This window comes from Tiliqua scincoides, chromosome 2 (assembly GCF_035046505.1).
Source record: "Tiliqua scincoides isolate rTilSci1 chromosome 2, rTilSci1.hap2, whole genome shotgun sequence".
NCBI lineage: Eukaryota > Metazoa > Chordata > Lepidosauria > Squamata > Scincidae > Tiliqua > Tiliqua scincoides.
This window is the reverse complement of record NC_089822.1, coordinates 267,008,857-267,036,338: the sequence shown is the minus strand read 5'-3', so window position 1 is coordinate 267,036,338 and position 27,482 is coordinate 267,008,857. Positions and strand designations below refer to the sequence as shown.

General features: G+C 45.8%; 3 protein-coding genes across 3 annotated transcripts in view; 2 read left to right on the top strand and 1 right to left on the bottom strand.

The window, feature by feature from the left end:
- The window catches only part of LOC136640313 (zinc finger protein 665-like), a 131,133-nt gene that overhangs the window by 16,467 nt on the left and 87,184 nt on the right, over positions 1 to 27,482 (bottom strand). The gene's annotated exons all lie outside the window — the stretch shown is intronic.
- Positions 787 to 13,429, top strand: LOC136640346 (zinc finger protein 665-like). Its single transcript, XM_066615406.1, has 4 exons — positions 787 to 1,161; positions 2,239 to 2,321; positions 3,604 to 3,730; positions 6,346 to 13,429. The coding sequence occupies exons 1-4, from the start codon at positions 822 to 824 to the stop codon at positions 8,415 to 8,417; spliced, it is 2,622 nt and encodes an 873-aa protein (XP_066471503.1). The 5' UTR covers positions 787 to 821; the 3' UTR covers positions 8,418 to 13,429.
- Positions 25,015 to 27,482, top strand: part of LOC136640523 (zinc finger protein 585A-like) — a 38,622-nt gene continuing 36,154 nt past the window's right edge. The window contains exons 1-2 of the mRNA XM_066615681.1: positions 25,015 to 25,102; positions 26,287 to 26,927. Of these exons, the coding sequence (XP_066471778.1) occupies positions 26,588 to 26,927 (340 nt within the window). The 5' untranslated portion in view covers positions 25,015 to 25,102; positions 26,287 to 26,587. The remainder of the gene's footprint in view (positions 25,103 to 26,286; positions 26,928 to 27,482) is intronic.

Here is a 27,482-nt window from a genome sequence, read left to right as displayed (position 1 = left end):
CAGCCTGCTCCAGCCCTTGGGGGGCTCCTGAGTGAGTGCACTTGTAGACCAGCACAGAGATCAACAGACTGTGTCTGGTTCACGCACCTGGATGAGGGGGAGAAGCAGAGAAGGTGCTGGCTCAGTGGCAGAGGCAGAGGGATGCAGAGCGCTAGTTTTCAGGGAGCCCCACCCCCTCCTCTCCCCTTCAGAGCCATCCCAGGCCTCCAGAGCAACATGGAGGGGAAGGCAAGGAGGCTGGAGCCACCAAGAGCACGCAGAGCCATCTACAGAGCCTACGGGTCCCTTGGCCTCTTGGTAACGGATCTGCACCTCTAAGCCCAGGACCCTCCACCCTGGCCTCTGTGGCACTCCTGTCCTGGTCTGGACTTGGCATCTGGTCTCTGCTGTGACTTCACTACTAATCATCCTTGGGGAACTTTGTGAGTTCTCACACACTTGGACTTGCTTTGTGTATTTCTGATGTTTTCTGCTTTGTCTTCCTGTAACCCCTTTAAGATAACTCTCTGTCTCTTCATTAGGTGTTGCATCTTCAGTACTGAAAGGAAGAATCAGCAACAGACCTAGTAGAACAGGATCGCTGTGGGTGCTCAGAATCCCTTTACTGGGTAAACTGCCTCCCTGCAGCACCTCCTTCCATCAAGGTGAAAATTTCCTCCCTTTGATCAAAGACCCCATGTGATGAAGCCTTGCTGAGGAAGCTCCTCCCACCACTGCCCACCCTCCCCCCCCCCAGAGAGAACTGCAAGTTCTTATTGTCCACTTTTGCTGTCAATGGCGGATGGACTGAGCTAAGCTGGGAGCATCCCTTCTGCCTGGAAATGGCTGTGGAGCAAGCGGGAGGACTCCTAGCTCTGGGTCTCCGCTTCCAGCCTGCACTGGAGGAACATGTGAAGCCGGGATTGAGAACAGAGCAAGAGGAACCAGAAAGTTTCCAGCCAGGGATGAGGCTGGCAGAACCTGAGGACCTCTCCCCTGCAGCCCGGATGGGGGCTCTCCTGCAGCATCTGAACTGGGCAGAGCCACCTCACGTTAAGCAGGAACCTGAAGAGGGATTGTCATTGCAGCAGTGGGAAGCACGATGGCAGGAGTTTCTTGGAGCAGTGCAGACCCCTTGTTCTGGAGAGGGAAGCCCACAGCTCCCAGAGACCATGCCATGGGGTGAGACACACATGCTCTGACCAGCTGAAAGCAGAGTGAGAATGTAGAGTGCTCAAGGTGTGGACTCTGCCTCAGTTGAGACAGTCCAGCAGTAACATAGAAACAGTAGAGTACAATAACTATATTGAAGTGGGTTAAATGACACAAACTGTTGTGGAAGAAAAGCCACTTTGCCCTAATTCTTTTTAAATCAAGGACACTATTGCCATCTTGCCACCCAACACTTGCTTCCTGCAGCAGTGTCTTGCTGTCAGTGTAATCAGGTAGAAGCAGGATGCAGCAGTGGGAAGCACAATGGCGGGAGTTCCTTGAAACAGTGCAGACCCCTTGTTCCGGAGAGGGAAGCCCACAGCTCCCAGAGACCGTGCCATGGGGTGAGACACGCATGCTCTGACCAGCTGAAAGCTGAATGCAGAGTGGATGCTTCCATGCCCTCCTCTGAACTCACTCCAGCTCATCACTGTCCTTAAAATATCATACCCCTTTGGTATTCAGGGGAGGTCTGACTAGTTCTGAGTAGGGGGAATTATCACTGCTCAAGCTCTGGAGTCTGCCTTGGTTGATGCAGCCCAGCAGTAAGACAGAAACAGTAGAGTACAATAACTATATTGAAGTGGGTTAAATGACACAAACAGTTGTGGAAGAAAAGCCACTGCCCCCTAATTCTTTTTAAATCAAGGGCACAATACTGCCAGCTTGCCTCCCAACACCTGCTTGTTGCAGCAGACCAGCCCATATCTTGCTCTCTGTAATTGGGCAGAAGCAGGGCCTAAAGGCAGTAGCCCCCCTGCCCTTACCATCCCACCCTCCCTCCAGATTCATGTATTGTTTAGGACACTGCTAGACCTGCCCTCTATGCCTTCGTTTCATCCTATTGTCAGGTTAGCTGAGCTCACAGGACTTGCCGCATCTGGGGAAGCACCTTCTGGGCAGTAATGATGTGCTGTGAGAAGAAGGAATTCCTGCTATCTCCTCAGACTCTGTCAACAGGCAGAAGATCCGATTAGGGCCCAGAAGAAAAACTTTTAGATATTACATGAGTTTGAGGCATAAAGTCTTCCCTTCTGTCTCTTGCAGGCAGTGAAGCGGCCTCTGCGTCGTGTTCTGGGTCGCCTCCTCTGTGGGCTGGAGAACGGCCAGCTGCTGTGAAGTCAGCTCAGGTAGGGGGCAGGTGACCAGGGAAGCCTGCAGGGAGCGGCGACAGAAGGGGCTGCCTCCTTTGCTTCTTCCTCTCCTGTTGCTTCTGGTGCTGCAAGATGTGGGGGTGCCCATTTGTAGAATATTCCACAGGAATGCATCAGGAGTGCCCTTATGTGCAAGTGGCAGCCGCCCCTTTTGACTGGCATCATCTGATCACATTGGCGGGAGTCAGGAGGGGCAGGGCTCCTTCTCTCCTCTGCTTGCAGGAATGGAGGTTGCTCACAGCGACTGTCTCAGAAGCAGCTCTAAATACTCTGCAGCTCAGCCGGGCGGTTTGGAGAAAGAGGCAGGAATGAAAGTTCATTATGAATCAAAGACGTAACTGTAGGAAGCATCGTGAACTGTTTTGGGCCTGCATAGCTTAAGTAGAGCTTATTTCCACACAGCACTGTGCCCAAGAACTGGAGATGGCTAGAGCCATCCCTGTGCATGTGCTGTTCTCCCAGAGGCTGCCCCCATGTAGAAACTGAGCTTCTCCTGCTCCTTTGAGAGCCTTCCTGCCATCTTGCCCTGGACCACTGCTCAGGCAGGACTGTCTATGGCTCTGCTGCCGCTCTAGGTGGACAAGCAGAGGTTGAGTCCCAGGTGCTATTAAGTCTTAGGATGGGTGAGGAAGTGTTGTCTTTGGAAGGATAAGTCAATCTGCAAATGCCCAGAGGCACTTTCTCCAGCTGTCCTTTACAAAAAGGTTTTGCTCCCCTTCAAAGGGAACCCAGCACATGCTGAGTTGGTTTCAGCCCCAGTTGCTAAAAAAGGTGACAGCTGTCAGTCGACTCAGTTAGTAAGCAGTGCAAATGGGCTCTCCCTTGCTGGCGGCCTTCAGAGCAACCGTCTGCTGGCTGCTTGCTTCTAGCTCTGGCTCCTACACTGAGCAGGAGATTGGAGTGGATGACATAGCAGGACCCTCCAGTTCCCAGATTCTGTGAAAACTACACAGACCACAAGGATTGAGGTGTCACAGAGTTGCCTGCCTCTGCGGTGTGCAGGAGGGGTCTCCAAGATCTGGCAGGGGGCTCTGTGACTTGAGGAAGGACTGAATGGGGGTCTTCTGGAAGCAGCAGTTTGGTGCAATGCTTTTTGTTCTTTGTTGTTACTCTAATGAACCAAACTTAAAAACTCAACTGCATTTTTAAATTGCAGAAATGCAAAGGGTTGAGCTTTGCAGGAAAACATCAGGTTTCCCCTCCTTGAGTCTCTGAAATGTGTCTTGGGTAGACATAATCTGTGCCTTTCTTCATTCAGGCTCCGGTGTCCTTTGAGGAGGTGGCTGTGTCTTTCTCCAAGGAGGAGTGGGCTCTGCTGGAGCCCAACCAGAAGGCCCTGTATGCAGAAGTGATGCTGGAGAATCTGGAGAACGTGGCTTTTCTGGGTAAGTCAGCACCCCTTTGCTTCATCTCCCTAGATCAGGGGTCTCCGAACTGTGTCCTGGGGGCACATCAGGGGGCACAAGATTTTTTCCAGCCTGCAACAATTTAAAATATTTTTTATTGCTGATATTTTTGCTTTTGATGGATTCATTTAAATTTCATTCATTCATTTATAAAAGTGAATTTTTGTGTGTAAAATATACAGTGTGGCTCTAACTGAAAAGTTTGGACACCACTGCCCTAGATGCTAAAAAGTACGGATTGTTGTTAGTGTTATCACCAGTGATTCTGCAGAGAAATGGGGAGCAAATGCCAGGATGGGAAGTTTCCAAAGTAACAAAGTTCCTTAAGGGAGGGGGGTGTGGCTCCCTTGCAGAGAAGCCGCTTGACATGCAGAAGATTCTGAGTTCAGTCTAACTGAATTCTGAGTTCAGCCTGGCATGGCTCCAAAGGGGAGGGGATGCTTGAACAGCAGGGTGATGCTCCTGCAAAACTGAGTGCTTTGCACCTCTTCTAACTATGCTACTCTCTGCGTATTTTATGGATTGTGAGCCCTTTTGGGACAGGTATTCATTTAGTAATTCCATTTTGTCTGTAGTCTGCTTGTGAGAACTCTTTTGTTCAAAGAGGTACACAAATATTCTTAATGATAATCCGAGTGAATACTGGAACTCCTCTTCAGTTGTCTGAGTGTCATCAAGGTGGCCACTGGTCTTTTGTTGATTGACCTGTGCTTCCCCCTCCTTCCTGCTTTTTGAGGAAAAAATAGGCAAAAAAGCCAGTGGCTTCTCAGAGCGGCGCACAGCCACTCCGATCACACCATAACTGGCTCTGGCCTTTACAGTGTGGGCTCCCACAGAGTTCTGCTTTGTCCCTCATGCTTTTTTGCATCTACGTATAGCCGCTGGGGGAAGTCATCCAGCTCTATCTGTCCGTGCCATCCCATTCCAGGGAGGCTATGCAGGTCCTGGAGCACTGCCTGGAGGCGGTTGGGGTCTGGATGAGGGCAATAAATTAAGATGGATTCTAGAAAAGACAGGCCTGCTGATCAGGAAATCCTCCATGCAGGTGCTAAGGCACCTGCCCTCTCTGAATGGGGTAGCACCCGTCCTGCAGGATCCGATGCGCAGTTTGGGATTGCTCCTGGACTCACAGCTCTCCCTGGAGAACCTGGTGGCAGCTGTGGCCAGGAGTGTGTTTGACCAGTTTTGGCTGGTATGCCATCTATGGCCTTTCTTGTCCCAATCAGACCTGACCACAGTGGTCCATGCCTTAGTGACTTCAAGACTGGATTACTGTAGTGCACTCCAGTGGGTCTGGCCTTGAAGGCTTGGAAGCTGCAACTAGTGCAAATTGCAGCAGCCTGGGTGGTTACTGGAGCTAAGCATTTTCAATCTTTTGGTCTGCTGTTTCAGCGACTGCACTGGGTGTCCATTCCTTTCTGGACCCAATGCAAGATGGTGACCTTTAAAGGTCAATAAGTCCTTCACGGTTTGGGTCCAGATGATCTGATGGACCATCTTCTCCGATACTTTCTGGCCCAGTCTCTGTAGCCGTCCATCCCATACACAGTTATATGTTTCAGTCATGCCTCCCTTGGGGACCTTGGAAAGAAACACTGTGGTGAGTTTTCTAGCAGTCATTTTTTGTGACTTTCTTTGCAGTCATGTTGACACCTCTCAACGATCTCTCCCCCCTCCCATTTTTGCTTGTTGGTTGGTGAAAAGGCTCCACTGCCACAAGGGCAATGCAATCAGATATTGAGCAGAATGGCAGATGAAATTCATCCACTCCTGATCTCTCCACTTCAACTGAGCTCACTGCCTTCTCCATGTCATTTACAAAAGAACGAAACCGTTCAGGGAAAAGGCCCTCGGTACAAAACAGGTGATTCAGGGTTTCTCAGATGCTACTACAGCAATGGAGCTGCTGAGAGAATCTAGAGGGAGACCCCTATCCTGTGACCATCTAAAGCAGGGGTCTCCAACCTTTTCAGTAGGAGGGCCACATTGTATATTTTACATACTGGGCTGAAAAAATCAGCGATGCACAGCACAGTCTCTGGCCGATCCATTGCGGAAACCTGGTTTGTTATTTGTTTACACAGGTGCAAACATGATTCTTTCCTTACTGTGATCGTTCTGCAGCGTATCTGAAAAGTCAACATGTGGACTTTTTATTTTATTTGTTTTATTGGCAGGGATGAGGTTAACATTGAATATTTATGCTATGTGCATCTTACATCATATGGCGCAGGTGATTGAAAGTGAGCGTTAGCCAGGCTGGCACACTTTGGCCTTGTAGAGAGAAGTGCGGCAGACTGAACTGCGCATGTTGACTGTCCATCTGTTTTTGGGGAAAACATTATCTAAGTTGTTGTGGGTCGGATAAAGTCTTGTGGCAGGCCGGATTTGGCCCCTGAACTGGAGGTTGGAACCCCTGCTCTAACCGCTGAGAGTTTGTCACTGGGAAGGGCTGCAATCCTGTGCATAATTTCCTGGGAATCATATCCGCTGAATCCGTTGGGTTTATTTCCGAGTATATATATATGCTAAATAGTGTCCATTGGAGGTTCCATTTCTCTGTTGCTAATCGAGATATTATCTCTCTGTTCCAGGAAGGTGCAGCCAAGACAATGAGAATCACATGAAGCCACATTGGGTATCACTGGAAATGGCCTCGCGTGATGTAGAGGAAGTGACTCTTAGAGACCAGGATGGATCAAGGAGGCAGGAGGGAAGACCAGCAACTGTCAGGAGGACTGAAGTGCTCATTCTTCAGGTTTCTGATTTCCACGAAATTCCAAGACAACAAGAACATCCAAAGGGGAAGAGAAGGGAAAAGGGGGAAACAATCAGTTCTGAATCCTACATTAATGAACACAGTGAAATCTGCAAAGGGAAGAAAAGGTTGAAGTGCTATGAGAGGAGAAAGGGCCTCAGTACAAGCTGTCACCTCAGACCCCATGAAAAATTCCAGAGTAGTGAGAAAGCTGCGCATGAAGACAGATCACAGAAGCAGAAGGGAAGCCAGACAGAGAAAGAGAGAAAAAAATCTGATGCTCATCAGGGTGGGGATTTGAGTGTCTTTCCAGGTGATCCAGAAAAAGAAACTAGAAAGAGAAGGGGAAAAGCCCCTCAAAGTGCTAAAACCTTTAACAGTAAATCAAAACATGAGAAACCACATAAATGCTTGGAGTGTGGAAAGAGCTTCACTCAGAGGACAATACTCTCTGTGCATCAAAGGACTCACACAGGGGAGAAACCATACAAATGCTTGGAGTGTGGAAAGAGCTTTGGTCAGAGCTCACACCTGACTTTGCATCAAAGAACCCACACTAGGGAGAAACCATATAAATGCTTGGAGTGTGGAAAGAGCTTTAGTAGCAGAGGAAGGCTCGCTGTGCATCAAAGAACCCACAATGGGGAGAAACCATATAAATGCTTGGAGTGTGGAAAGAGCTTTAATCACAGGGCAATCCTAGCTGTGCATCAAAGAAGCCACACTGGGGAGAAACCATATAAATGCTTGGAGTGTGGAAAGAGCTTTAGTAGCAGAGGAAACCTTGCTGTGCATCAAAGAACCCACACTGGGGAGAAACCATATAAATGCTTGGAGTGTAGAAAGAGCTTCAATACGAGAGGAAACCTCGCTGTGCATCGAAGAATCCATACTGGGGAGAAACCATATAAATGCTTGAAGTGTGGAAAGAGCTTCATTCAGTGGACAACGCTTACTGTGCATCAAAGAATCCATACTGGTGAGGAACCATATAAATGCTTGGAGTGTGGAAAGAGCTTCAGGCAGAGATCAGTCCTGAGTGTTCATCGAAGGATCCACACTGGGGAGAAACCATGCAAATGCTTACAGTGTGGAAAGAGCTTCCATAAGCGAGCAAGCCTTTTTGTGCATCAAAGAATCCACACTGGTGAGAAACCATACGAATGTTTGGAGTGTAGAATGAGCTTCAGTCAGAGGCAACACCTGACTGTGCATCAAAGGACTCACACAGGGGAGAAACCATATAAATGCTTGGAGTGTGGAAAGAGCTTCAGTCAGAGCTCAGACCTGGCAGTGCATCAAAGAACCCACACTGGGGAGAAACCATATAAATGCTTGGAGTGTGGAAAGAGCTTCAAACAGAGATCAGAACTGACTGTGCATCAAAACATCCACACTGGCGAGAAACCATATAAATGCTTGGATTGTGGAAAGAGCTTCAGGCAGAGATCAGTCCTGAGTGTTCATCGACGGATCCATACTGGGGTGAAACCATACAAATGCTTAGAGTGTGGAAAGAGCTTCCGTAAGCGAGCACACCTTGCTGTGCATCAAAGAATCCACACTGGTGAGAAACCATATGAATGTTTAGTGTGTGGAAAGAGCTTCAATACGAGAGCAAATCTCACTGTGCATCAAAGGACTCACACAGGGGAGAAACCATATAATTGCTTGGAGTGTGGAAAGAGCTTCAGTCAGAGCTCAGGCCTTACAGTGCATCAAAGATCCCACACTGGGGAGAAACCATATAAATGTTCCGAGTGTGGAAAGAGCTTCAGTGAGAGGCAAAGCCTCACTGGGCATCAAAGAACCCACACTGGGGAGAAACCATATAAATGCTTGGAGTGTGGAAAGAGCTTTAGGCTGAGATCAGGGCTGATTGTTCATCGAAGAACCCACACTGGGTAGAAACCATATTAAATATGCCTTTGAAAGGCGTCTAGGCCCTCGGGTCTTTTCACCATATCCTCTGGCAAGAAGTTACATAGATGAATTACAGCAGGGTCAAGAGAAGCTGTATTTCCTTTTGCCTGTTCTCACCCTCCCACCTTTCAGTTGTATTGAATGTCTCCTGGTTCTGACATTGTGCAAGAGAGAGTCACATTAGAGTCACATTAAATAAGGTGGAATAAACAAGCTACCCATGTGACACTGTATGTCACTTCCACCTCCTTATTGGGCCTATTATGACAGGTTTGGTGCATGGTCCCGGCTCTAATTAGGAGGTCATTCTGCCCTGCATCCCAAAATGTTCCTGGGCCACAACTTTGGTTATACAAGATCCTGGAATTTTCTCTGAGGGAAAGTTATGGTCTACATGTTCTGCCAGTCATTATTTCTTTAAGTCTCTTTGACATAATGACCCTCCTATCCTGTTTTTGAGGAGAACAACAGTAAGAATCTAAGAGCAGCCCCACTGAATCAGGCCATAGGCCCATCTAGTCCAGCTTCCTTTATCTCACAGTGGCCCCACCAAATGCCCCAGGGAGCACACCAGATAACAAGGGACTTGCATCCTGGTTCCCTCCCTTGCATCTGACATAGCCCATTTCTAAAACAAGGAGGTTGCACATACAAATAATGGCTTGTAACCCGTAATGGATTTTTCCTCCAGAAACTTGTCTAATTCCCTTTTAAAGGCATCCAGGACAGATGCCATCACCACATCCTGTGGCAAGGAGTTAATAATAAAGGAGTTATTATTAATAATTAATTAATTAATTAATTAATTAATTAATTAATTAATTAATTAATAGGAGTTTGTTAATAATAAAGGAGTTCCACAGACCAACCACACGCCAAGTAAAGAAATATTTTATTTCTCCTAAGCCTCCCAATATTCAATTTTAGTGGATGTCCCCTGGTTCTGGTGTTATGTGAGAGTGTAAGCAGCATCTCTCTATCCACTTTATCCTTCCCATGCATAATTTTGTATGTCTCAGTCATGTCCCCCTTAGGCGTCTCTTTTCTAGGCTGAAGAGGCCCAGATGCTGTAGCCTTTCTTCATAAGCAAGTTATTCTCTTGACTCTAATTTCAATTATTTTTCTCAAACTAAAGAAGTTAACCCTAAAATCTCCATCAATCTTCTGTTTTTTTCTTGGCCAAGATGGAACATCTTTGGCCACATTACTATCTTAAAGTACAGCTGTCTGATCATATACATGTTATTGTTTGTTTGAACCCCTTTGTTAGGCTTATTTTCTGGTTGTGTAGATGCATTGTTTCTTCATGCTATGTGACAGTGTATATATGTTAAACTATGGCACTATGGTTGAAATCCTAACCATACTTCCTTGAGAGCAAGCAAGGCTTGTTCCTGAGAGCAAGCCTCATTAAACAAAATAGGACTCACTTTTGAGTTGACCTGATTAGGACTGTGCTTTAAGTGATTTTATGTACGTTAATAGTAGGTAGACTGAAGATATATTTCAAAGAAGAAATATATATAATGTGTATAACTGGATAAAGTGAAATATCCTCAGCACTTCAATATTCAATTTTTACTACTTGATCTAATTAGATCAATAGAATTTTCCTCTCATTTCTGTTAGTACTCCTACATTCTTTCACTTCAGTGATTGCAAAGAGCATCCGTGTCACCTTGTTTATTTCTCTGTCTTTCCATGGGCTCCTTTACTTGGCTTTACAAATCCAAGCTAACTCAAGTCCCTTCAGACTTAAGTAACCTTAAGATTGTTGCCATTCTGTTTGCAACTTTATATGGCCGACACAATGCTCAGTGCACATTACAAACACTCTTTAAAAGAGTAGAAAAAGCAGTTTTGCAAAAGAAGTACTCCAGAAATGCAAATTCCATCTTTTAACCTTTTCTTAGATGCAAATAATATTAAGGACAGACCACTTTACACCTGTATATATTGTGCAATTTACAGTGCAATGTATAAAACATATTGTAACAAGTTAGAATTGTTATTCTTAACAGAATATCTTTGGAAATATGACAACATCTTAATGCAGTCTTATGCATGTTTGCTTATTAGTAAGTGTGAATTCATTTCTCAATAAGTCTGGATAGGACTACTACTTAATCTATTATGAAAATGTTCTTTCATGTAGAGATATCATATAAGTGTAGCTTGACTTTATGAAAACTGGTCATCTTACCTTTTATGTTCCTACTGTGTATTGTAGATACTCCAATTTGCATGATGCAGCACATAGCAGACAAAGTACTTATAGCACAAGTGTGATAGATCAGATAATTATTGTGGTTGTACACTCTTAAACTAAAGGGGAATTCTTTGGAAAGTATTTCTTAAGAGCTTCTTTAAGAGGAGACATTTTAACCATAGTGTGGTGTTTTCCTGGATTCTGGCACCTCCTTCTGCTGGTTTCTTCTGCTGGTTTAATATTTCTTATATTATATACCCATTTCTATATACCTATTAGATTATTTATCTCCTTATTGCTCTTTTGACTGATTTGAAACAAAACAATAAACAGTTCTTTTCATACTTCAAACACCCCATATACAACTTAAACACTTTGCACACTCACACATCACAATAACAAAACATAATACAAATCAAACATAAGAAAACACATCATAAGACATCACATCACTACAACTTCAGAGATTACAAACACTTCTACAGTTTGCAATCTTTAGGAAAAAGGTCCATCAGGAAAAAGATATTGTTCAAAATAGTGCTTCAACTTTGTCTTAATAGTCTTAATAGTCCTTTCCAAATAAAGTCATAAAGGTTCTTTTATTTAATCCATTCCACTTTCGGACTATGTCTGCAGTTGGAAATTCCATCAGTTCTGTTCTGGTTTAATCATTATTTTCCAAATGGAAAACTCTCAAGTTTTTATGATTATTTTCCACAAATACAAACACTTGCAGACATTGTTGTGTTATAACTCAAAAACCTTTTTTTTAACTATTGTATTCTTGTTAGAACCTGTAAAACAATAAGCTCTAAAGCAGAACAAATGTTATTGAACTTATAGCAATGAAAGATTCATTGTAAATAGTATAACAGTCAGAAGACAGAAAGTTTCATTTTTTTAATTCACTCATTCAGAACTTTCAGAAAGTTTCATCTTTAGAATACTATAATATCTTTACCTATTCTATTCCAATTTAGACTCACATACAAAGGAAACACATTTCTTCCTTTCCTCTGAGCAATTCCCCAGAATTGGCTAACTTCCCAGAGACTTTTGGCAACACTTAGGTCTGTTGCTTCATGCTGGCCATAACAGCATACAATTGTTCTCACACCCACAGTTATGATTTTCTTTAAGTTACAAGCTTTGAAGACAAATATAAAGATAAGAACATACAGATTAAGACAGGTACCTCTCTAACTGGTCCTCCTCACAGTTTTCTTCCTATGTTTCCAGGAAATCTCAGGTAATCCTATCTACACCTGTTCTATCTAAATCTATAGCTGCAAGGTACTGAGGCACGGTGATCTCTGACCCTAGACCGTAAAGTCATTTTAACACTATAGCATATACACTATGGTAAAGAGCAGCTTGATAAGGTTAACAGTCTGGCAAAAGCATAGAAGCACAGAAAACAGGGACAAGATGTTTTAAGAAAATAATTTTTAAAAAGTTGTTTGCTAGTTTCACAGAAGTTACACACTTTAAGAGTTTAGAAAGCGAGTAGGGCAACAAGGAAGATAAGACTCCTTCTTGGCAGGTGCACAGGGCTGGCCAAGGCTATCGCATGCTGCTGCCAAGACTCACTTGTTTATTCTTCTAAGTTTTCAAAAGAGGGAAAAACACATGTGGGACATGGAATATATTTAGTCTTTGCTTTAAAGTGTAACCTATATGGAACATATAGTAGTGCTAATTATTAGAAGTAAGTCTTAAACAAAATGTTTGATTTTAGAAAAACTTTCAGAAAAGTAGACAAAGGGTTCAACATTGCAGACATCCTTATCTGAATTGGCAAGGATGTTCTTGACAGACACCTGCAGAGACGAGTTTAGAACATGAGTTAGATAACCAGGACTATCCTTAAGAAAGAGTCCTCTGTGTGCATTGCAACTGAGATGAAAAATAAATGTTTAGAGGGGAGGGGGCTGGTGCAGAGTTGCCCCAAACAGCTTGCCTGACATGTAATGTTTGAAGGTAAGTAGGACAAGGGTTTGTTAAACAGAAATCACATATGCAGAGAAAGTTTAGTTTGTTTTATGTTAAAATATATAAAAGAGGTCACTTATGTACACCACTATACCCCTTAATAGGTAACTAGTCACAATAGTTAGAATTAAGACATAGAGTAAAAACTGTTAAAAAGAAGTTTAATAGTTTCTGGTTCACACAGGTTTGCAGAGGACCCACAGGGAATATACTAAACCCAGAAGAAAAGATACAGGAGATGAGATGAGTGGCACAAGTAAGGGCATCCTAATTAGGAAGGCTTTGAAAGGAAGTCACTAAATGGGTTAGAAGTTCTGCCAAATTAAGTTCTTCACACCCGTGTTTAAGTGTTTGTGTGTTCTCTTTAATGAGGATAGTACGAAAACCTATTTTCTCAAAGAAGTCCCTAGTTAGATTGACAGATGTGAGTGGGGGTCAGTGCTGGATGGAATAATGTTACAGTGAACCCTACTGGTTTTGGAAACTTTTGGAAATTGTGTAATTTTGGCAAAGTTTTAAGATGAAACCCCACCTATATGTAAATAAGAGCCAATCAATGGTTTTGCTCACTTGTTGCCCACCTATTTTCCATCTTGTATGTAAATGGTATCTACATCCTATTAAGAGTTAGCCCCATATATGATGTCAAACTTTCAGCGAATGGGAAGTCTAGATTTTCAGACAAAGTATTGTGTGGTATAAAGGTTAAGGACCAGCGTTCAGATGGGGTCCATGCTTTTTACATGAGTCCCGTGGACCAATTGTATGCAATTCAATAAAAGCCAGTGAACCTTCATCCCTGTGTACCGAGTCATTCTGAGTTGCTTATTTGAGTGGCTGATTGCCCCTGCAATAGTACTAACAATGAGGTATTAATATTTAAAGTCTTACAAGCTTCAGTTCAATCAATTCAAGACAAAAGTGGAAAACTGGGTTTTACATTAAAGCTTTCCAGAATTGCAAGCATGCAAATATCAGAACTTATCAGAAATAGGAATACAGGAATTCAGTAACTCTAAAACAAACTCACCCAGATTTGTCCTTTTTGTACTTCTGTACTTTTGTGGATTTGTACTTTTGTTTGTAACAATTATAATTCACTGGAACTTGCTGACCTTCTTCTTGTGTTAGCGACAGAGTTTTTCAATATTTTAGGAAGCATTTACTTAGATAGATTGTTCTTGCATTTGCAAGTTACCTTCTCAACCAACATATAACAAATAATACATATGATCTCAACATACAGTATTATAAAGGAAACCAAAAGAAAACAAAACACAACTTCAGCTGTTACTCAATCACCTCTGTTTCTTTTCCTTTAGGATACAAACTTTGAATGGTGGTGTTCCTGTAAACTAAACCTGTAAACTGAAACTTTTGACTTGTCAAACAGATTCTGGTTTACACAGAATTAGATGAGACTCATCTTGGCCCTCTGCAGGCACCCCTAATAGAGGGAATATTTCTATTTCGAAGAAGACAGGGTTAAAGGAACATTGTAATTAACACTGTTTTCAATACTATGAGATGTTATTAGTTGTAAATCCACACTATTTCCCAATTATTTTAATCATCGGGAACATTTCCTAGTGTTAACTTGGTTTGTGCACATACTCTTTTAACTTTTTCAATCATACTGTAAACTTACTTTGTTCTTACATTTAACTTTTCTTAAAATATAAATACAACAAGGAAATTCTCAAGGGAACATCACTATTACAACTTACTCAATTATTGAGGGTAAACAGGGTGATCAAGCCAATCTATCCTCAATTCAAATTTACAATTGGATGTGCTCCCCAGTAATTTCTTCCAGTTAGCTTTACACACATATACGTATAAACTTTTTTCTACTATTGTGCATTGCCAGCCAAGGTAAATTTGATAAAAATCACTAAGCATATACAAACATATACAGAACTAAGGAAAGTGGTGCAGCTTGCTATCTGCACTAACCTTTTTATTTAAATAGTTTAACTCAGCACTCAAGCTAAAATCAGACACTTTCTGACTCTCACTCTCTAATGGCTAGACAAGTTGTGACCACAGTTCTGGGACTGCAGACCACTAGTTGCAGGCAAAATGCCTAGAAGTTACACCACACCCTGCTTGCAATGTTACATTGCAAGTAAAGCATAGCAAAATTTCAAAAAGAAAATACTGACTGAAACAACAGAAAATAACAATAAAGATCTATTTATGCTTTGAAATGTAGTTATGGATTCTAATACAGCTTTTAATACTAATGCTTAGCATACTAATATAAACAGACCAACGTGTGGAAAGAGCTTCAGTACAAGAGCAAACCTTGCTGTGCATCAAAGAACCCACACTGGGGAGAAACCATATAAATGCTTGCAGTGTGGAAAAAGCATCCTGCTTCTGTCCTTTCAGACTGGCAGGCTGTTGGGGTTGGGAAGAGAAGTGGTGCTTCACCAGTGTGTCTTCTGCCTGGGAGGCCTGAGGCATCCTGTGGGGGACGTGCTTCCCAGCCTCCACCTCAACCTCCCTCAGTGGCCAGCATTGTCCGTTGCCTAGCAACCCTTCTCAGTAGCCCTTTTGTTCAGTTGGTCCAGGTTGACAGTGTTGCCTAGCAACCGCAGCCAGCAGCCCTTTTGCCCCTGTGAAGTCACAATTCCATGCACAGCCCCGCCCCCTGGAGCCTGCTGTGTGGCAGTGGCGTCACTAGGGGGTGCTCACCCTGCATGGGAGGCTGGAGTGTTCTCAGCCTCTGTCCCTTCAAGTCTTGCTCCTGCCCCATGAACCCTCTCAGGCCTGACCCTGCCTGGGCATTGTGGCCACAAGAACAGACACTCCAGGCGTGACTCTGGCCACAGATGTTGTGTGACTCCATAGACACGTGTGTCCTGTGTGCACTGCACGGAATTCCCACCCCAGCTTTGCAAGGAGGTGCCCCTGGCTGTGGTGATCCCTTTCCTGCCCGGCCCCAGTGCACACAGAGAGGAATTTTGTCAGGGGGTACAAAGTTTCTTTTGGGCCCCTTCCCAAAGGGGGAGGGGTCAATGAGGGGGGAGGGCAGCAACGAGGGTCGATGGGTATAATAAATATAAATAAATAAAAGAGGATAAGAAAGCACATTTTATTTGAACAGATTTGTTTACGCCATAATGCAAATGAGAAAGAAAAATACAGATAAGGAGACAGAATTCACACTGAAACATCATTTTATATTAATATGCAAATATGATCACCGGGAGACACAACTATTATTAAGACACTTACAGTGCAATCCTATTCATGTCTACTCATAAGGAAGCCTCATTGTGTTCAATAAGGCTTACTCCCTGGAATGCGTGTATTGAATTGTAGCTTTACTATTTACTTTGCAAAAAGAGCTTTCCTGGCCTTTTTCTGTGAAAAGTTTTGAGTCACAACGTGGAAATTAATTGTTCTGGCAACGCTTGATTCGATACTTAGCCTGGCCAAATCCACAAGACACCCTGAGACACTGTAGAGCTTCAATACTTCTTAATTAGCTTTAGTTTGCTAAATGGCCGCTCTGCAGTAGCTACTGCCGCTGGAATTGTTCACAATATTCTTAAACTAATAGTCTTAGTTTATATTCACAATATTCACAATATTCCTAAACAGACATTTGAAAACAGGCCACCTAGTCTGTTAACAAGTTCAACAGATCTAATGGTTTTAACTGTGCAGTTCCAAAATTTGCTTTATGCACTGATGGTAAATGTTGCATTTCTTTTCCAAAGTCATCACTATTAAGGTTAGCAGGATATTGTTCTGACAAAGGTAAAACTTTTCTCTCCGCATCACATGCAGACATGGAGAGATACTGCCACAAGAAATCAAATTTTTCTGCCAACTGCTTAAAAGCATTGAAGCGGACGGTGAATCCTGCTATAACATGGTCCACCAAAACATCAGACACACACTTCCTGAAATAGGCCTCTTCTGGAGTATCATCTGTGCCATCAATTTCTTCCAAGTCAGTATCAGGTGTATTGCCATCATGTGGCCTTGCCTTCTGGCGCCTAACTCCATCACCTCTGTGGGAGAGTGTTATTTCTATATTTAGATTTGATGCAACCAATTTGGCTTCATTCCATATGCATTTCCAGTTGTTTCGAAGTTCTTTTATCTCTGTGATGAGTTTCTGTGTTTGCTACTAACATCCATCCTGGCATCTCTCTATGGCCGCTAATATTTTGTACTGACATTAACACCCATGCAAACAATGTCACGTACACTAAAGCTCCAGTGACTTCATTTCTTGCTTTTGTTGTCAAATTTAATTCTAGGAGGACTTTCAGTGCTAATTTAATGCCAGGCAAGCGAGCTGCAAAAGGTCGTACACATTCAATGTGATCAGACCATCGTGTTTCAGATGTACCATGAAGAGAACAACCAATACGGTTTTGTAGTCATTCTCACCTCTTAGGACTGGAACTGAATAGGTGGTACACAGTTTGAATTGTTCCAAAGAAGGTTATTGCTTCAGGTAGGCATTCAGTAGCATCATTTCCACATAAGTTGAGTGTATGACAACCACAAGGTGAAAAAAATTGCTGTAGGCACTGTTCTTGTGCTGTAGAGCACAAGTATTTGTGCTTGTGCACTGTTGTACTTTCGGGCCATTTTAGCCCCTTTATCATAGGCTTGAGCTCTACAATCACTGAGAGGAATACCAAGTTCTTTCAATGTATCAGTTATCAACTGAGCAATTTCTTCCCCTCTTTTGTTGCTACAATCTGCAAATGTGAGAAATCTTTCCTGAATCTCATACTGCAATTCTTTTAAAAGTACATATCTCAAAAGAAATGTTGTTTGTTCAGTATGGGCGGAATCTGGTGTGGAATCTACTATTGCTGCAAAGTACTTTGCAGATTGTCTCTCCAGCAAAATGTGTTGTTTCACAAGATTTGAGCATTCTGCAATAAACTCATTTTGTGAGCTGGGGACAGATAATGAACTTGAAGCCGCTCACCCCTTTTCTGTGGCTCCTCCACACGTAGTACATGTTCCTGAATGATGGGGTCCCACCTGGAGAGCAGTTAATTGAGTCCTAAAAAGTTTCCATTGTCTGGATCACCAATTCGTTGGGATGAACCAGTAAATGGTAGACCACGTTCTCCCAATACAAGTATAACATCTATTATACGCTTTAAGAGGTTATACCATTTTGCAGCTTCAGTTTTGATTGATGCTTGTAAGATTACGTCAGCTCCTGTACCAGACATCAGGCGCCTTTCCAGTTCTCGCCAAGCCAGATAACATTCTCTGTGGCTCTTGCCTTTTTCATTTTTTGGGATCCTGTAGGAAAGTTTCCTCCACTTTCCATTCAAACCCCAGCCTTCAGCAGATACCAGTGCAGACTTCTGTGCAGCAGAAGTGCTAGTCTTGACTGTCTTGTGCCAAAATAACCTACAAGGGAAGCAAAATCAAGCAAATTTTGTTTCTGCTGACTCCAAACAAGCCAGTCTCAGCCACAAAAATTTTTTCCAGACGTTGAAAATGTTTAGGGAATATTTAGGATGCCAGCAGGCCACAAGAACAGATCTCAGTCCGCAGCAGTCTGCTGAGCTCTCAGAACATAAGAACAGCCCCACTGGATCAGGCCATAGGCCCATCTAGTCCAGCTTCCTGTATCTCACAGCAGCCCACCAAATGCCCCAGGGAGCACACCAGATAACAAGAGACCTCATCCTTGATATCAATATGCCCAGCTCACAATATGGAAATATCCCAAGATGCCCAGTTCACCCATAAGGCTCTTCTCTGACCAAATAAGCTATCCCTCTCAGAGAACCAGTTAACTGTGGTATGGGCCTCCAAGGGTAAACAGAAAGGTCATAGATAAGGGCAATCAACAAATGAGGATAAAAAGGTTAGGGTAAAAGGGATGAGTCAGAGTACCAAACCCCCTCTAACGGATATCTCTGTAAACAAACTGCCGATGCGTATTGAATTGCCATCCTCACATCAACATCCTGTACTGATAACATGCCAAATGTTGTTTTGTGTGTCTGCCTGTATGTTATTTTTCCCTGGATACTTTTTCTCTCTTTGTGTCCTCTGTCCCCCTCCCCTATCTAAAAGACCCTATAAAACCCGCATCATTGTAATCCTTCAGGGTCCTCCACGTGTGTGTGGAGGTCCCATTTGCAAACGAGTAAACGTTAGAAGTCCTTTGAATTATCCTGTCATCTGTTGATTGCCTCTCCAAAAATCCAAAGAACTGCGTGTGCGCGCGCGCGCGCGCGTGTGTGTTCATTCGGGGTCATCCTTGTGCCCTCCCTTGCATCTGGCCTTCTGACATAGCCCACTTCCCTGGGGCTCCGCACCTGCCTCCCTCCCCCCCTCCACATAGTCTCACCACAGCCTTTCCCAGGAGGAAGCGCCATCTTGCATCCCGCGTGGGGCATCCTGGGAGCAGTAGTTCCTCCTGCTGAGTCCCGCTGGAGGCTCCCAAGCCGGCCCTGCAGGGAACAGCGGTCCCCCCTCCCCCTGCTGGGGGCGCTGCCTCTCTCCTGCTGGCGGGAGGCAGAGCAGCAGAGCAGCCAGGGTCAGCCCTGAAGCTGCGCCTGGGGAACTCCCTGCCACAGGGTGTGGTGGCGGCATCTCACCTGGATGCCCCAAAGAACCGTGTGTGTGTGTGTGCGTGTGCGCGCGTGCAGTTTCTGGAGGAAAGTCCATCACAGCTCACAAGTGCCAGGTGCCCCCCTCCTGCAGGCAGCCATCACACAGGGGGAGCTCTGCCAGGCAGCCCCGAAGGTAGCGCAGGAGGAGGCACTGTGGGAACAGAATCGCCTTCCTTCTGGGTGGACTTGCGCAGCCCCATCCTCTGCTCCCTTCCTACCCCACCAACAAATGCTTTGCTGGCAGCCTGCAGGTGCCAGCGGATGCCCCTCCACCTTTTCAGGAGGAACACTGAACAATGCCCCTCCCCAACTCATGGGTCACACTTGTGCACGACGGTGCTGCTGACCCTCACTTGGCCCCTGTTTTGCAGTTGTCGGGGTGCAGTTGTTTTGCAACCTCTGGGCTGCAGCATGTGGGGCATCCCAGTCACTGAGCCATCTGAACTCTGCATCCACACAGGGGAGAAACCATTTAAATGTCTAGAGTGTGGAAGGAGCTTCAGTCAGTATTCAAACCTGACTGTGATTCAAAGAAGCCACACAGGGAAGAAACCATATCAGTGTTTGAAATGTGGAAAGAGCTTCAGTCAGAGCTCACACCTGACTTTGCATCAAAGAACCCATACAGGGGAGAGGCCATATACATGCTCCGAGTGTGGAAAGAGCTTCAGTCAGAGGCATCACCTGACTGTACATCAAAGAATTCACACAGGGGGAGGCGGGGCCAAGCAGTGCATGAGCAGCAGAATTCCACAGCTCCTGGAATTAGTCTTTTTTTTTTTTCCTCATAATTGTAAATTTAAGGAAATCCAAGGACAAACCTAGGAGAGGTTTTGTTGTCCTGACAGTGCGAAGTGTCCTGAGAAGGTCAGAGCCTGGCGGGGGGGGGGGGGGCTTTCTTCCTGGGTCACGGCAGATAAGGAGATAATCGGATATAATGGGATAATATGCAGATAATGAGGCAGATAAGAAGAAATGGAGTAATTTGTCACTAAGCTGTGAAACTCCTGTGGTGATACCATCTAGAACAGGGGTGCTCAATAGGTGGATCGCGATCTACCGGTAGATCGCGAGGCAAAATGAGTAGATCGCAGAGCCCTGTCTCTCCAAACTGTTAATATGTCAGTTTCGTCTAGTGACTAGACGAAACTGACATATTTAGCTAAATTGACACTGAAACGGACACTTTAGCTGCTCTTCAGGGATGCAGCAACAAAACTGACGAAACTGACTAGACTCCAGCAGGGGCTCCATACAGTAAAGGGGGTGTCTGTCAGATGCTTCCTTCCCCCCTGGTAGATCTCCGGGCCTTGCTGGGTTTCAAAGTAGCTCTCCAGCCAAAAAAGTGTGAGCACCCCTGATCTAGAAGGTATCATCTAGAAGAAAGAAGGAAATTGGGAGATCAAAGTAAGTGCTGGCTGTATTATGCAAACCTCGGCTTCAAACAATTGTTCTGGGTTAACGTGGTGGAGGAAAAGGAGAAAGGGGGAAATTCCCCGGACTTACTGGTGTTCTCTTTAAACCTGAGACGATACTGTGCAATTTTGACATTATATGGACTACGACCTGATTGATATAACTCTACAAATTTTGCAAACTGGTATTGGATACAAATTTTACTAGATTTTATTTTGGGCGAATTAAATATGCGGAAGGATAGTGAGCAGTGAACTGACTTTGTTTAGTGTGAAGGTCTTGTATCTCACATTCCACAGTAAAAAGAGCTGCTTATGACATCTAATGGATTAAAAGATAATTGCAAAGGGAAAAACATTGGAGAATGAATGGGGAAATCTCATGGAAGAAAAAATACGAACTTTAATTCTATTGAGTCGTCAGCAAGGAATTCGATTTTTACAAATTCAAATCAGTGTGGAAATCTTAGGTCAAAAGATAAATAAACTGAGTGACATGAAAGAAAAAAGTGTAAAGGAGGAGAAGATTATTGATCAACAACCTGGAAAAGGAATTTTGATAAAGTTGCAGATTGATGGAGCAGCTCAGAAGACAAGTATTCAGATTGGATCAGAATGGAGAAGAAACAACTGGACTGACAGGCACAGAAATGGATCAAGAGAAGGAGAGGATCTGCCAGAATTTGGATTTGATGGGAGTAACAAGAAGAGGACATTTATTAAAGCGCCTGTTGTGGAGAAAGATTTATGTGAAGTTTTCTAGGAAAAAGAGATGGAAAATTACTCAGAGATATGTAAGATATTAAGATGAGTGGGCTGAATTTGAGATAAGGAGAAGAATTGACATTCAAAGTAATGATTTGATAGACATGTTTATATTTGAGATAAGATATATGTTAGCATTTTATAGGTTAATTTAGAAGAATTAGAATTGGAATTAAAGTGAGACTGTTTTGGAATGATAATATGATAGTAAAAATGGTTAAATTTGTATGTTAAAAATATATATGTAATTGAAAATATATTTGGGGATATTAAGTTTAGCAATAGTAAAACTAGTTAAGTTAGTTTGGTAAAACAATAAGTGCTTAATTTCTAGAAAAGGAAAGATGGATAAGGATTTTATATATCATATAAAGTAACATCTATTAGCAAAACATATTTCTGTATCTTAAGTATTGGAAAGACTGTACAAGGTTGATATAAACAGGAATGGTAGAAATGATGATATAGAAAGTAAATAGTATTATATAGTATAAGTATATGCATAATATAGGGTATGTAGAGATAAGTATATTTTTTAAATTTTTTTCTCTTTGTTTATTTTATTTTCTCCCTTATCTTTTAGGTTAATGAGGGGTAAAAGTAGAAAAATAGTAGATTAGGAATGTAGAATAATTTGGTAGATGGTGTCTTGCAACCTCCAATGATTGTGGTGTATTAATAAAATTATTTTTTTTTAAAAAAAGAACGCACACAGGGAAGAAACCCTATACATGCTGCGAGTGTGGAAAGGCTTCAGTGGCAGGGGTGCCTTGACTCTACATGGAAGAACGCACACTGGGGAGAAACCACATATATGCTTAGAGCAGTGTCTTTGCGGGGGACACTGCTAGGTCTTTGCGGGGGAGGGAGGGAGATGTTCCAGACACCGTCCCTTGCTCAGTTATCTCCCTGTGTTCTTTTGCCAAACCCTGGGAACTACCACTGCTCAGGGAGAGAATTTTAGCATTTCCTTTCAGGGGTTCCCAACCTTTAGGAGCCTTGTGAGATGTCTGGGCTCTGCCCCTGTTGCCTGGTGCTGATTAGGTGGTGCCAAACCTCCAGAGTGGCCACCCCAACCACCCTCAATCTGCTCCCACTGCAGCAGAGATCCACAAGGCTGTCTCTCACACACCCAACCCCGCTTGCACGCGGCCCCGTCATGGGGGCTCAGGCCTTGGTCTGCCAGCTACAAGGAGCCTTGGGAGATAGCTGGGCTCTGCCCCCCATTGGCTCGTGCTGAGGTGGTGGCGCCAGACCTGCCAGGGTGGCTGCCTGATCAGTGTCTGTGCTCCAAACTTTTGGTTGCCCCCTTCCTTCAGGAGATCTCACGGACCACCTGTGGTCCCTGGACCATGGGCAGGGAACCCATATTTTACAGGGAGGTAGTGCAAGCTCCTGGTTTTAGAGGTAGGCCACCTCTGATTGCCAGATGCAAGGGAAGGCATCAGGATGCAGGTTGTGTCTTGTCTTGAAGCATTTGGTGGGCCAGTGAGATACAGGAACTGGACTAGATGGTCCTTTGGCCTGATTCAGCGGGGCTCTTCTTATAATCTGTTTGGGACCCACCAAAAGTGACGTCATTAACCTGGAAATGATGTCATGGCTGGAAGTGACAGCATCAAGCAAGAAGTGCTTTCCTGAGAAAGCAGCAAGTGCTGAAATTGCCCATGGCAAGCAATGAAATTGTGCCATTTTCCTTAGATAGGCAGGCTATAAATAAATGAAGAGTACAATCCTATCTACACTTATCTAAGAGTAAGCTCCATTGCCTATAATGGGTGATACTTCTGAGGAGACATGCCTAGGATCAGGCTCTAAAATTAATAATTATAAATACACAAACTAATAAATAAGGGGAATTGCGATGGTGTTCCTGTGCTACCAGATGAATTCCCTCTGTAGCCTGCCTGCAGTAACCTCAAGCCCTCCCCCCCAATCAGTAAGTTTTCAGCCCTACCCAGTGCCCTGTCCAGTTGTTTATATTTAAGCCGGTTCAGTGTGATTTGGGACAAAATTCATTTTAAATCCAACGTATTTTTTGTTTTGTCTGGATTGAGAGTCACAGCTTCCCTCTAAAGCAGGGTCTCCAAACCCGGCCTGAGGCCACATGCAGCCCACAGCAAGTCTGTATCCTGCCCATGGCCAGCCTCTGATCCCCTGAGAGCCTCTGGCACAGTTGACCAAACACCTCCGGAGCTGTGCTTGTGGGGTGGGGGATGGGGTTCCATTTCAGTCGGTTTACAGCACTAAAAAGTAACAAGTCTTAGCTGCTCGAGTCTTTTTTTACTGCTCTATGGGGGGTTCTGCCTTCTGGAGCACCTGCTGAGTTCCACGTTCATTGGATTGGGACCATTCTGGCAGCCTTGCACTTGCCTTTGCCTGACCTTCCACACAAGGCAGGGCACACTTGCTTGCTCGTGAGTAAATGCGAATGTGCAGCTTTGTTTCGCTTTCCGTTGGGCTCAATACATTTGTCACCTCTGAGGGAGGGCCTTCCTTCTCCGGTGTTTTCTGGGGCCGTGTCCCTCAGACCGGGACACTTCTAAAGCAGGGCCACCTCTGAGTGTGCCGCCCCCACCCAGACCCAGAAGTAATTGCAGTGACGTCATCCTCGCCACAGTAATTCCACGCTGCTGCATCCTGCGCTCCCCCTTGGAGACTGGGGAGCGTTCAGTTCAGTTCTGCAGTCAAAGAGAGGCAGAGTGCAGCAATCCAAAGCCTGCTTCCCGCTCCCTTATTTCAGCCGTTCTCAAACTTTTAGCACTGGGATTCACTTTTTAGAATGTCAGGAAAGGTGCATAAAGGTGCATATAAAGGCTACCTTTTCTTTGCTACGTCAGTCTTCTTTTCACAAGATTGGACAAGAACTTAGAGGACTGTTCCATGGCTAGACCACACAGGCTCACTATTCTCTCTCTCTCTCTCTCTCTTTTCCAAACTCCCTCCTGGTCTATTCCCCTCTTTGTTTTTGAATCCATGCTCCCAGACTGGGGAGCGGAGGAGGCGGCGCAGACTCCGCGCAAGGCTCCCTCAGAGCGCCCTGGGGTCGCTGGAAGATCAGGACAAGGAGTGCCGCCCCTTCCAGTGGCCCCAGTGCTATTCTCAGAAGGGCGCAGAAGGCCACTGGCCGCCTGAGGGCCACCCTCCCTTCCCCTTTTGCTGCTCCACACAGTGGAAGGGGCGGCCCTCAGGACGCGGTTCTCAGTGTGGTTTGCTGCTTTCGGACACCCCCACACAGCACCCGGGGCTCCTGCCCCCCCTGCCCCCTCTGGGTACACCGCTGCTCAGGCCACCTCCTCTGCCTGCCCTGCCAGGGAGCCAGGCCCTGAGTGCGTGGGAGCCTCGGGCCCCTCTCCGCAGGCTCTAAGCTGTCCTCTTCCACTGCCTCAGTCAGCGGACGTTTCGTGACCCACCACAGTCAGGTCGCGACCCACCAAGCGGCAGGAGAGGGCAGGAGCTCCTGGAGAGAGCAATCCTGCCCAGCAGGGCAGGGGAGGGGAGCCTCTGTTCCCTGCTTGGCTGGTCAAGGGGACTCAGAGAAATAAACTACGACTCCCAGGATGCGCTGCGACAGGGGCAAGATGGCGGCTTCCGCGGACAAGGAAACTACTACTCCCAGTATTCCCCGCGCGCGAGTCGAGATGGCGGCGTCTCAGGGAAGCGGCTGAGGTAAGGCTGGGGGTGGGGAGGCAGGCAGGTGCAGAGCCCCCCCCCCCAGAGCCCCTCCTGCAGCGCGCCCGCCAAAACCCGAGGGCTGGGGGGCTGCAGAGCACGTACCCCCACCGCAGGGAGTCCCACAAACCCAGAGGAGGAGAGCCCTGAGACAGGCCAGCGAGGAGGCCCCACCGCCCCTGTGGCAGGGGGTTCCACAGGCCCAGAGGAGGAGAGACCTGAGACAGGCCAGCGAGGAGGCCCCACCGCCCCTGTGGCAGGGGGTTCCACAGGCCCAGAGGAGGAGAGCCCTGAGACAGGCCAGCGAGGAGGCCCCACCGCCCCTGTGGCAGGGGGTTCCACAGGCCCAGAGGAGGAGAGACCTGAGACAGGCCAGCGAGGAGGCCCCACCGCCACTGTTCCTCAGGCCAAGACATAAGAACCAGTTTCAGCCCACATAAGAACAGCCCCACTGGGTCAGGCCATAGGCCCATCTAGTCCAGCTTCCTGTATCTCACAGCAGCCCACCAAAAGAGGAGGAGAGCACCCTGAGGCCAGCCCAGCAGGGAGGCCCTGTCACCCCTGCTTCTCTGCTCAGGGGGTTCGAGGGCCAGGGCAGAGGCTGCCCCTAGAGGGCCCAGGGGGCTTCCCCTGCCTGCACTCCTGAGGCAGACCCCCATGTCTGTGGCATGCGTGGGGATCAGGAGGGCAGGCGGAGGCAGACCAGGCTCTGCACATGGGGTCTGTGCCCACAGACTGCACCAACCCCAGCCCCTTGGGGGTCTCTTGCTGGGCATGCAGCGCATTGAGCGTACTTTGCGCACAGGCATCGAGATAATGTCTGATGAGTGGGGAGAGGCAGAGAAGGTGGTGGATCAGCGGCAGAGCCAGAGGGGTGCAGAGTGCCAGGTTTCAGGGAGCCCCACCCCCTCACCTCCCCTTCGGAGCCATCCCAGGCCTCCAGAGCAACACGGAGGCAAAGGCAGGGAGGCTGGAGCTGGCTGCAGAGCCTGCGGGGCCCTCCGCCTCCAGATAGTGGATCTGCTGCTCCTGGCATCTGGTCTCTGCTGTGACTTCACCACTAATCATCTTTGGGGAACGTTGTGAGTTCTCCCACACTTGGTCTTGCTTTGTGGATGTCTGATGTTTTCTGCTTTGTCTTGCCATAACCCTCTTAAGATAACTCTCTGTCTCTTCATTAGGTGTTGCATCTTCAGTACTGAAAGGAAGAATCAGCTACAGACCTGGCAGAACAGGATCGCTGTGGTGCTCAGAATCCCTTTACTGGGTAAACTGCCTCCCTGCAGCACCTCCTTCCTTCAAGTCGAATAGTTTCCTCCCTATGGTCAAAGACCCCCTGTGATGAAGCCTTGCTGAGGAAGCTCCTCCCACCACTGCCCACCTTCCAGCCCCACAGCGAACTGCGTGCAAGTTCTTTTGTCCATAGCTGCTGTAAAGGACGGATGGACTAAGCTAAGCGGGGAGCATCCCTTCTGCCTGGAAATGGCTGTGGAGCAAGGGGAAGGACTCCTAGCTCTGGGTCTCCACCGCCAGCCTGCACCAGAGAAACATGTGAAGCCAGGTTTGAAAATAGAGCAAGAGGAGCCAGAAAGTCTCCAGCCAGAGTCGAGGCTGGCAGAACCAGAGGACCTCTCCCCTGCAGCCCGGATGGGGGCTCTCGTGCAGCATCTGAACTGGGCAGAGCCACCACACATTAAGCAGGAACCTGAAGAGGGATTGTCATTGCAGCAGTGGGAAGCACAATGGCGAGAGTTCCTTGAAACAGTGCAGACCCCTTTTTCCGGAGAGGGAAGCCCACAGCTCCCAGAGACTGTGACATGGGGTGAGACACACATGCTCTGACCAGCTGAAAGCTGAATGCAGATTGGATGCTTCCATGCCCTCCTCTCAACCTGCTCCAGCTCATCACTGTCCTTAAAATATCATGCCCCTTTGGTATTCAGGGGAGGTTTGATTAGGGGGAGTTATCACTGCTCAAGCTCTGGACTCTGCCTTGGTTGAGGCAGCCCAGCAATAAGATAGAAACAGTAGAATACAATAACTAAATTAAAGTGGGTTAAATGACACAAACAATTGTGGAAGGAAAGCCACTTTGCCTTAATTCTTTTTAAAACAAGGTCACTATTGCCAGTTTGCCTTCCAACACCTGCTAATATAAGAACAGCCCCATTGGATCAGGCCATAGGCCCATCTAGTCCAGCTTCCTGTATCTCACAGTGGCCCACCAAATGCCCCAGGGAGCACACCAGATAACAAGAGACCTCATCCTGGTGCCCTCCCTTGCATCTGGCATTCTGACATAGCCCATTTCTAAAATCAGGAGATTGCACATACACGTCATGGCTTGTTCCTCGTAATGGATTTTTCCTCCAGAAAC

Bases quoted from the DNA above. Each gene is read 5' to 3' on its own strand.
- LOC136640346 (XM_066615406.1), top strand. From the start codon at position 822: ATGGCTGTGGAGCAAGCGGGAGGACTCCTAGCTCTGGGTCTCCGCTTC. The intron at 2,322-3,603 runs GTAGGGGGCAGG...TTCTTCATTCAG, and splicing joins CTGCTGTGAAGTCAGCTCAG to GCTCCGGTGTCCTTTGAGGA. The intron at 3,731-6,345 runs GTAAGTCAGCAC...TCTCTGTTCCAG, and splicing joins GGAGAACGTGGCTTTTCTGG to GAAGGTGCAGCCAAGACAAT.